Source organism: Lissotriton vulgaris, unplaced genomic scaffold (genome assembly GCF_964263255.1).
Source record: "Lissotriton vulgaris unplaced genomic scaffold, aLisVul1.2 SCAFFOLD_329, whole genome shotgun sequence".
NCBI lineage: Eukaryota > Metazoa > Chordata > Amphibia > Caudata > Salamandridae > Lissotriton > Lissotriton vulgaris.
The window spans coordinates 1,494,864-1,506,077 of record NW_028241434.1 but is presented as its reverse complement, the minus strand read 5'-3'; the positions used below and the strand labels follow the sequence as shown (position 1 = coordinate 1,506,077).

The window sequence follows — 11,214 nt, the reverse complement described above, 5'->3', positions numbered from 1 at the left end:
CTATGTTTGTTGTGTTTGGTATGCTATGCTATGTTTTGCTATGCTATTATATGTTTTGTTTTGCTATGCTATGTTTTGTTGTGTTTTGTTAAGCTATGCTATAATTTGTTGTGTTTTGCTATGTTTTGTTATGCTATGTGTTGTTGTGTTTTGTTATGCTGTTTTTTTATATTATGCTATGTTTTGTTATGCTATGTTTTGTTTTGCTATCCTATGCTTTGTTTTGTTATGCGATGCTATGTTTAGTTTTGCTATCCTATGCTTTGTTTTGGTATGCTATGCTATGTTTTGTTGTGTTTTGTTATGCTATGCTATGATTTGTTGTGTTTAGCTATGCTATGTTTTGTTGCGTTTTATTATGCTATACTTTGTTTTGCTATGCTATGTTTTGTTATGCTATGCTTTGTTATGCTATGTTTTGTTATTCTATTCTATGTTTTGTTGTGTGATACACAGGCTGATACAAAGAAACCTCTTGGAGCAGTGAAAAACAAGCTCTCGGCATTGCGTGGGGGGGCGGGGAGCAGAGCGGATTGCTTTGAAGTCTGATGGGGGGACGGGAGAGCGGACCCTTTGAAGTCTGATGCCCAGGCTCACAAGCTGATAACAAATGGCATGTGAAGTGATGCGCACGCGCCTGGCTCACATGAACTGTATGGAATCCGCTGTCTGGGGAGACTTTTCGGAAGCCTCACTATAATCTCGCCTACCATCCCTACGGGATGGAATAGACGAGACCCAAAAAAAGAAATGTGTGACAGAGAGAAGCTATGGATTGATGAGATGCAATGGTGGAGAGTGGTAGTAAGGGAATTCATGGGGAAGGAGGATATGGGGGAAGGAGTGCCAAAAAAGACTGTTGTAACGGCTGCCACCAGCACTCGACCGGCCCTGGCTGGGATTCTTAGCCCCACCGAATTTCAGGTCTAGTTGCGTCCTTGGATTGTGTAAAAATTGAAGTACCTATGTAGGATTTACTACACACGTGATAGGCTGCTGAAGATGAGGGTGGTGCCTTCCGCGGATTGCCTACAATGTTTCACTCAACAGGGAGACTACTCTTTGGGCCTGTGGGAGGCTGGCCCCACCGGGAAGGGGTATGTGCATGCTTGAGGTGGGTACTTCGTTGGTATCTCCCCAGAGACCCAAAAGTTGTCCTTTTGCACATTATGATGGACATCCACAGTAATAGATGCAGGCTAGCTCTACTGTGGTTCGGGCTTGTCGTGGCCAAAAGGCACATTGCTAAATCATGGAAAGATGCAGAGCCCCCATCACTGGAGGGATGGAAGAGAGGCGCAGATCGATGCATGAATTTAGAGATGCCGATATATGCAGCCAGAGGGTGTCCAAGAAGCCAATGCAGAGGCATCCCTCTTGAGCCCTACCGAGGACTGGGCAGGATGAATGAGAGAGAAATTATGGGGCCCGATTCACAGAATGAATTAAGACTCAATCCTAAACTTACTACTATTTTGGTATTCGCAGAATGCACTTACTACTTTTGGCATTCACAGAAGTTAGGATTTTGTCTTAAGTTTGTCTGAACACAGACTTAAGACAAAATCCTAACTTAAGTCTGTCTTAAATTTGTCTTACAACAAAATCCTAACTTCTGTGAATGCCAAAAGTAGTAAGTGCATTCTGTGAATACCAAAATAGTAGTAAGTTTAGGAGTGAGTCTTAAATTCATTCTGTGAATCGGGCCCATGGATTTTGCACACAAAGTGGTCGGTAACATGCTTGGGGATTTACACTACCCAGGAGGTGGTTAAAATGAAATATTAAGGAGAGTCGCAATATGTACTTTCTGTTTGTTTGCTTTTCTTGCTTAAAAACTCGATCAAATGGTTTATTTAAAAATAAAGGATCTGCAATTCTTTCTGAGCCTAACATGCCCCTCTTTCTGATCTGGACATGCCCTCTGACTGACCCTGACATGTCCATGGTGGGCGCGAACAGGTCATGTCCTCCCTCTTCCTGGCCCGGGCATCCACGTGCAGGAGGTGAGCCAGACTGACTGCTGTAAGAGGACCCGCAGCCTGGCTCCCGTTCTGCTGTTTTAGGAGCGGGAGTCCCTCTCTGGAGCCCTGGAGGGAGGCGGAGGGGAGCGCGCTCCAGAGATCACATGCTGGAGTGCAGACAGAGAGAGGGGAGGAGGGGAGACCTCGACTGTAAGAGGAGATCCCAGCGCGCGCTCGGTCTGCTGAGCTCTGCACTTGGGCTCTGGTCAAAGACAGCCAGACACACACAAACACACGCACACACCCTGGCCAAGGGCACTGCGCCCCTACACCCCGCGCACCAGACCAGAGCCTGGCAAAGAGCGCTGCGCTCCAGCTCCCCGCGCACCGGAGCCTCTCTGCTGGCCAAGGGCGCTGCACCCCTACACCCCGCGCACCGGAGCCTAGCCCAGGGCGCTGCTCTCCAGCACCCCGCGCACCGGAGCCTCTCTGCTGGCCAAGGGAGCTGCGCCCCTACACACCGCGCACCGGAGCCTAGCCTAGGGCGCTGCGCTTCAGCACCCCGCGCACCGGAGCCTCTGTCAGACGCACGCACCCTGGCCAAGGGCGCTGCGCACCGGAGTCCGGCCAAGGGCGCTGCGCTTCAGCACTGCGAGTCCCGGAGCCTCTGCCACTGTCAGACACACGCACCCTGGCCGGTGTAGCTGTTCACCAGCACCCCGCGTACCGGAGCCCAGCCATGGGCGCTGAGCACTAGCATCCCGCGCACCGGAGCCCGCCCGGCCAAGGGCGCTGAGCACTAGTATCCCGCGCACCGGAGCCTGGCCAAGGGCGCTGCGCACCAGCACCCCGCGCACCGAAGCCTGGCAAAGAGCGCTGCGCTACAGTTCTCCGAGCACCGGAACCTCCTGTCAGACGCACACACCTGGCCAAGAGCGCCACAGCATCCCGCTTGGACCAGAGCCTGGCCAAAGTGCGCTGCGCACCAGCCCCCCGCGCACTGTCAGACATGAGAAAACATCCTAATTGAACCTACCAGAGCGGGGAGAGAAAAGGGGCAGCGCCAGCGCCTGACACCTGGGGGAGCTCCGCCCCTTTGCCCTAAGAACCCACCCCTTCTGCTCTCGGGTTCGGGGAGGCAGCAGTCCGAACCCGGGTTTAATCCACTGCGCTCTGAAGAGACTTGTTATTTGCCGAGTTTCCTGTGCACAAGGATTTACCTCAGAGACGAATTTATGGACTACGTATGGAACCGCGAACAACCTCAAGCATTTCTCTACTAAGTCACAGTGAACTTTCCAAAAACTAAAAGCACTTGCGAAGAGCCCTGAAGAATTACCGCACTTTTTACCACACCTGGAAAATACCAGCACCTTGATCACTTCTCAATAATTCCCGCACCTTTGATCACTCCTGGAGGATTTGACGCACTCTTGAATTACCGCCCGTTTGGCCACTCCAGGGGGCCCGCCTGAGGAACTACCATCCTTTTGATCACTACTGAATATTTCCCGCACCTTTGGTGACTCCTGGAGGATTTGACGCACTCTGGGCGCCCTCAAGAACTTGAGAACAGGTTGACAGGTTTGAGTCCGTCCTGAGCTACAAGGGTTTCGTCACTCCATAGCGCGCGGACTTTGCGTCATTTTGGCACTTTGAATGCGTCACTGGCTGTCGAGAACCACAAGAGCGTGAGTGGACCCGCCTCGCTTTGGCCACTTCCTCTGCTGTGAGTATACGCTCCCCCACCCTACAAACCCCCCCCCCCCCCACCCTACAACCCCCCCCCCCCCACGAGCCGTCTGTGTCTTCTGTCTGGCAATAAAACATGCCATGGCATGGCCTTAGAATACACTGCGCATGCGCTGGGGTGGGCCATTTCTGGCACACATGTTCCATGTACGCATGCATCATGGATAGATCATTTTGAAGCAAGGTATGTGTGGGCCCGCCCATTCCACACGTACCACTATTGTGACAGACCATACAGAACATATCTGGGGCTGGGGACCAGCGATCATACCAAGAGGCACGCATGGGCCGGTAGTTCAATACATGCGATTACATGTGATCATATATTTTATGCATACATGTGTTAGGGCTTGGTCATTTCATGTACATATCTATGTGAGACAACCGTTCTTGGCGTTACACTCGTCCATTCTGTACATACATTCACTTTGGACCCCCATTGAAAACATATGTATCACATATATCAGGCAACACCCTTCACTCCCATGCGTTTTCAAGGATTTGCCCATTCCAGTGTATGAAACCTTCCTGTAGGACCTGGCCTGCGTTTCAGGATTACTAGTTCCATATGTTTATATACGCACATGCATTCCATTCATTCCTATGTGCCATTTCCTATTCCATGCATATACATGAGGGATCACACCCTCCCCACTCACATATATGTGCTTAGCAATAACTCACAATTAAAAAAACACCTTCTGCAGTGTCCCTTGTACATCCAGCTTTCAGGCAGCTATACAGCTGTCAAGTAAACTCTCGTGATTAATGTTCCTGTTAGAGATAGAGATCAGCGTTGTGTCTAATGGCATAAAGTAGCATAAAGGGTTAATATTTATTTATTTTTATTTATACATTTTTATTTAGCACGGACTAGATCCCTAAGGATATCAGAGCGCTTTACAGTTATAGGGAAAGGTAACAATCAGATCATGAGTCAAACATGGGTAGTGAAATAATCATAAGATCAAATAGTTCACGCATAACACTTCAGAGAGGACAAGGAGGGGGCTATATGATGTAGCGTGGTGATATAAGGGTAGTAAGTGAATGATCGTAAACAGGAATAATAGTCAATACTATAGTAAAATCTAAACATGAATTATATGGGGCTTCTGCTAAGCATTGAATCAAGTGGTAGGCAACTAATAAAACATTTACAATCCTGGGTGAGCGCGCGAAGGGGAAGAAGATGTAACATAATAATGTGAGGGGAGCAAAGCACAAAAATCATGTACAGGAGAATAAACACTACCAAAAAATCATATACATGGATGAATCATACTATACAATGTCCGATGCCTTTCGGGCGGAAAATAAAGTACAAGAAAGGTATACATATTGTCCCTCCTATTAGTAAGAACTTCTTCATAAGGAATTTTTTTGCTTCCAATTTGAAAGCAGCCTTGGAAGGGATCCCCCGAATTTCGGGTGGAAGAGAGTTCCAGATTTTAGGAGCCTATCCCGAGAAAGCTTGGTGGCAAGTTCTTTTTTTTGCTGTAAAGAAGTTGAAAACATGCTGTGCAGATTACAGAGTGCACTTTGTATTGCTAGCTGAGTGGGTTACTGCTTTTGTCACAGAGATCCTTGTGTTACCACAGTACACAAGGTACATTTGCAATATAGAACAGGGACTGTTACAAACTGTCATCAAAGAGCTACATGCAAACTGCATAAAATAGTGAAAATATTCAGGTTTTTCCCCAGTCTTTCATTATCTATTCCTAATGTTGCTAATACGTGTTGGTTTGGGTCGATACACATTCTTATTAGTAAAGTCAGTCTTTACCAGTGCTTTAAAAGAAATGCATGAAAGAGAGGGGCTATGGAGAGATAAGGGGCACTTTTGCCAGTGGTAGTCAGGGAATCCGAGGAGGAGGTCATGGGAGGAAGGGTGCAAACCTGGTTGTTGCACCTAGCACACCAGATCTAAAGCAAGCACTGACTAGCAGTGGTAATCTGGAGAACTGCAGAAAGTTTGCCAGGGACGTTTCATTGGGAGCCATTTGTTTTAACTGGCATGTCAGAAATACAAGTACAGGGTGTTCCTTCAAGCCCAGTTGCCTACATCCTTTACATGTGTTACACGCATCACTCAGCAGCCAATGTTTCATTGTCCCTTTGTTTTTCAGGCCCAACATGAGCTCTTCAGCGCGGGGCGTCTGGGTGCTGGCCGCTCTGCTGAGTCTACTGACCAGGGGCCTGCACGGCCTCTCGCTGGTCGCCCAGGTGAACACCTGTGAGGCCAACGGCAGCATCTACTACGTGGGCGAGTGGTACTTCCTGGACTCGGACCACTGCACCCAGTGCGAGTGCACCGTCGAGGGGGCGGCCTGCGCGCGCACCGAGTGCACCGCCCTGCCCCCGGCCTGCATGCACGTCAGCCACTACCCTTCTGACTGCTGCCCCCGCTGCGAGAAGATCGGCTGCGAGTACCGGGGCGAAGTCTACGAGCTGGGCGAGCACTTCCAGGTAAGGGCCGCAGTGCTTAAATTGAGGCGGTGGTTGCCGGTTGGGGCCACCTGCACTCATTGTTGTGGACTAGCACAGCACTTATTTTGCCTCTTCGAACGTTTATCAAGAACACAATAAAGAACAAGCATTGACAAAGCCAATAGGCTCAGCAATCCAAGAGCTATTGGTGTTGTTAATGGCAATGTATTTTAGCGATGTGTTATGGAGTGGAGTGGATGTATGTGGTGCGCAGTGGAATTATGTGGGTTGGATTGGAATGGTTTGTGGAATTGTGTAGTGTTGAGTGGAGTTATGTGTAATGGAATCAAAGGCGCAACTAGAGCCAAGTTTCGGTGGAGGGGCTACTAAAAATTCCAGGGGGGGGCTAATTCTTCCAGCAATAGGCAGAGAGGTGAGATGAAGCGGTGGCAAAACAGCAAAGCCTTGTTAACATGTTAATGGTCTTTTTTAGAGATGTGTGCAGTACAGGTGCAGCTGTGATAAGCACAAAAACAGTTTGTGTGTGTGCCTGGAAAGCTGTCTCAGCCCGGGCTTACATACACAATAGGTTGGGGGCTTTAGCCCTTTGAGCCCAATGGGCATTGCACGCCTGAGTGGAATTATGTGGCATGGTGTGCAGTGGAAATATTTGGATAGTAATTATGTGCTATTGTGTGTACTGGAATTATGTGGAGTGGTATTATGTGTCTTTTGAGAGCGACGATGCAGCTCTCAAACATGAGAAGAGACGTGTCATGTTCAATCTGTGGGCTTCAGCCCACCTATGGGTGGGCTTCAGCCCACAGATTGAACATGACACGTCTCGTCTGTCTAGCTCAGCCCTAAAAAAAGGAATTGTGGTACAATGCTTTCTATATCAATCTGAACTACATTCCAAATCCTTGTCTCAAAACGTGACCATTGTTGGTGATGCCTCACTGATGGTGCAACTGTTCAAGTCTACAGAATCCCATAGATGAAAATGTTAACAACACAAGCACCAGCAATTTTTTTTTTAAATGTTCCGCCGTCTGATGCAATTTTCATCACATTTTCCATGCAGGTGCAAGTTTCTGATGGCAGCCTAGTTTGTACACAGATAGATAACTGGGTTATACAAATATTGCAATCAGAGCTGACTAGATGAGCCATGAGTTACATATGCATTCGGTGCTTAATTTGAGTCTGTGGCTTTTGGTGCTCGGCACAGACATTTAATTGTAAACACTAATACTTATGACAGTCCGCCACATGGTGGTGCTCAGTGTAATTTAGAGATGATTAGAACAACTGCTGTTTATTAATGCAATATACATTTAGGACCCGATTCACAGAATGAACTTAAGACTCAATTCTAAATTTACTACTATTTTGGTATTCACAGAATGCACTTACTACTTTTGGCATTCACAGAATGAATTTACTACTTTTGGTATTCACAGAAGTTAGGATTTTGTCTTAAGTCTGTCTTAAGTCTGTCTTAAGTTTGTCTTAAGTCTGTCTTAAGTTTGTCTTAAGACAAACTTAAGACAAAATCCTAACTTCTGTGAATGCCAAAAGTAGTAAGTTCATTCTGTGAATGCCAAAAGTAGTAAGTGCATTCTGTGAATACCAAAATAGTAGTAAGTTTAGGATTGAGTCTTAAGATCATTCTGTGAATCGGGCCCTCAGAGCGTAAATTCCTACCACCTAAGCATAGCTTAGGGGGCCTGGAGTAGCATGAAATATCACTCTTGTAGGTGTGGTATGGGTAGGTATGGTCATTGGCAGCGGTGGCAGGGGCAATGGGTGGTTAAAGCTGCAGTGGTGAGGGCACTGCCACATATTGTTTGACAAATTAAACACTGTATGCATTATATGGAGAAAAAAAACCTAAGTGGTGTAACAGAATAAATAACACATCCAACAATCAACTATGTATACCAAATTGATGGGAACAAAAACGCAAAACAGGGCTTGTGTTATGAGGAACACAGAATATAATATTAGCTTTCCGGTTATAGCCATCACAATATCCTTGACACTGCAGACCACTGGATAGTAAAAGGCAGGCGGCGCTCAATAGAAATGCAGTCAGGTTAAAATCCTTATAAGGAAACATCGCACATCAATGTTGATTAGAATCTATTAGTATCTGGAAACGGGTTGCTTTATTTCGCAATACCTGCATATCTGTTATTTCTTTTGCACATAAACACTCTGGGGCTTACTTACAAGCCCCTTGTGCCACTTTTGCGTCATTTTTAACATGGGAAAAGTGACATATGGGTGTTCAGCTGCATTTATGTCTCCAGCTCTCACCACCTCTCAACTGGTCCACAGAACTGGCGCTCATTCTGTCTGCGTGGTTTTCAAAGAGAAGTCCGAGATGCCATATATAGAGGCAATATAGATTTAGTTGTGAAATGATAACCCATAAAGACTGCCGTATCGCCTGTCTACTTTAAAATGACTGCGTGATTTAATGACTCTCACTGAGGGAGGGTGTTGGGGTATGTGGGAGGAGAGTTGGGTTGAGGAGGGTAAGTTGGGTTTCTGTTAGGAAGGAAGTACCAGTCTAAAGTTTCTATTTTCTAGTGCTTAAATTCACCAAAAGACAAAAAAATAAAATAAAACTAAAATGCCCGAGTGATGCTTAGTGTACTGCAGTACCTTGACCCGAGCCCTTGCATTGAGGGGTTCAGGATGGGCGGAGTTATGGCCAGAGCTGCCGACTATGGTACTGAGAAACATGGTTAGAGTTTTGGCGCCAGCACAACATCCTGTGATTTTGGGCAAATCACTTAGGGGCAGATTTATGTTGGGAATGCGCCACGTTTGCGTCGCGCAACTGCGGCGTAAACGTGGCGCATCCCTATGACCCATTTACAACGTGATGCATCTAGGCAGATGCGTCACGTTGTAAAGCCCTGCGCCACTTGTGGGCGTTCCGGCGCAGAGTGGGCGTTCTGGGGCAGGTGCGCCTCGCAAAAGTGGCTGAGTGAAATCTATAAGATTTCACTCAGTCACTTTCAGGCCAATGCTGCGTCAAAACCCTGCGCCTGCTTGAAGCAGGCGTAGGTCTTGACGCAGCATTGTAAAGATGGGGCACCCCCGAGCCTTGCTGGAGCTGCGTCGCGCTTGCGACGCAACTCCAGCAATGCGGCACCTTTACGGCACAGATGCGTCACGCATCTGTGCCGTTTTTGCCCCATGGTGCGCCGCATTTTAAATGCGGCGCACCATGGGTGGCGGAGACAGCGGCGCAAAATAACTGGCGCATCCCTGGGGATGCGCCAGTTATCGTAAATCTGCCCCATAATGTCTCTGTTCCAACAAACAGGAACGTGTCCTGGTGTAAAGCAACTGGTGCGCACATAAAGCGCTCTATTTGATTCATGTGATGTTTGCGCTATATAAAATGGCATTTGAAAAAACTAAAACTAAAAAGAGAGGTACTTAGTGTACTGCAGTACCTTGACCCGAGCCCTTGCAGTCGGAGGTTGAGGGAGGGCGGAGTTATGGCCAGAGCTGCCGACTACGGTGCTGAGAAACCAGGTTTGAGTTTCGGCATCAGTACATCATCCTGTGATCTTGGGCAAATCATGTAATCTCCCTGTTCCTACAAAAAGGAACGTGTCCTTGTGTGAAGTAACTGGCACTCACGTAAAGCACTCTAATGCATTCGGGTGGTGTTTGCGCTATACAGAACTGTATTTTAAATTCACAGCGATACTTAGTGTACTGCAGACCTTGACCCGAGCTCTTGCAGTAGGAGGTTCAGGATGGGCGGAGTTACCAACACATTCCATTTGGGAGGATGCATGGTGAAATGAGGCAGTCAACACATGTCTTTTTAGGTTTAAAGTATTTTATTAAGGCACAAAAAACAAGGGGAAGGGAGCAGGAGGTCAAGTGAACATACAGTACAAAAAGCGTAACGTCGCAGCGAGTCAGAAGAGAAGTAGGTAGGCTGGAAGCCCCAGAGGGTAACAAGGCATAAGACATAAGGCAATAAGGCACTGTGGATGACCCCCCTGTAGGCCGCCACTCCCCTAAGCAAGGCTGAGCAGAATAGCATCCCGCAACACAGTAAGAGAGAAGCACTCCATTCCTCCAACCCCCCGACCCCAGAAAGGAAGAAGAAAGAAAAGCAAAGGAGGAAAAGAAGAAAACAATACCCCAACATCCCCGTCCGAAAGTCAGCGTTAGAAGCGTATAACCCCTCTTCCCACCCCCAACCCCCGGTCCCTGAACCCGCACTTTCACTCCGCTGGAGCCGCCGGTGGCGTCAGCCTAAGGAGGCGCAAGTACCGTGGACACGTGAGCTCGCGAAATTCCGTGGACAGCAGTGCCAAGAAGGGGTGCCAAAGCTCTTCAAACTGGTCAACATTCCCAGCCACCGTTAGCGACATCTTCTCCATGCCCAGTACCTGCCAGAGCCTGTGCAGCCAACCAGTGATAGAGGGGGCAGTGGGGGTACGCCAGAGCACAAGAATGTTCTGAACCGCGGAGCCTAGCGCAATCGCAATCTGCCTTCCCCTGCGGGATTTCAGCGGGTACATCAAGTCATTGGGGAGGCCTAGCAAGACATACGCAGGGAAGCGCGGAAGCTCGATCTCAAAATGCCTATCCACCTCATCTAAGACTTCCTTCCAATAGGCCGACAGCACCGGGCACTCCCAGAGAATGTGCGTGAGGGTGCCCTCCTGTCCGCAGCCGCGCCAGCAGCCTTTATCGCCGATTTTGCGCATCTCATAGAGCCGCTCCGGGGTATAATACCAATAGGTGGACACCTTAGTGAAGGTCTCCGTCAGCCCAGTGTGGTACGCAGAGTGCCTCGCCCGGTACGCAATCCTGTCCCACTCCTTGTGGCTCAGGGTCCTGCCCAATTCCCTGTGCCAGCGCTCCCTCCCCGGGTTATAGTAATGAAACGGCAGGGGTTGGAGAAACTTATACAAGTCAGTAATTAGCTTGGCATCCGAGGTCCGGGTTACCAACCATCGCTCATAGGACGTAATCGAACGGGCAGCGACGTCGCGCACTGGGGGTTGAAGAGCCCAGT

At 48.4% G+C, this 11,214-nt stretch overlaps 1 protein-coding gene across 2 annotated transcripts in view; it reads left to right on the top strand.

The window, feature by feature from the left end:
- Positions 1–2,210: 2,210 nt before the first annotated feature.
- LOC147671296 (von Willebrand factor C domain-containing protein 2-like) overlaps positions 2,211–11,214 on the top strand; it is a 92,499-nt gene continuing 83,495 nt past the window's right edge. Inside the window, exons 1-2 of one of the 2 annotated variants that reach the window (XR_015303641.1) lie at positions 2,211–3,693; positions 5,849–6,188. Coding sequence is in view for 1 of the 2 variants with exons in the window: in XM_086948095.1 (XP_086804221.1) it covers positions 5,856–6,188 (333 nt within the window). In the remaining variant the exon portion in view is untranslated. The remainder of the gene's footprint in view (positions 3,694–5,848; positions 6,189–11,214) is intronic. The other variant, XM_086948095.1, reaches the window with a different exon arrangement.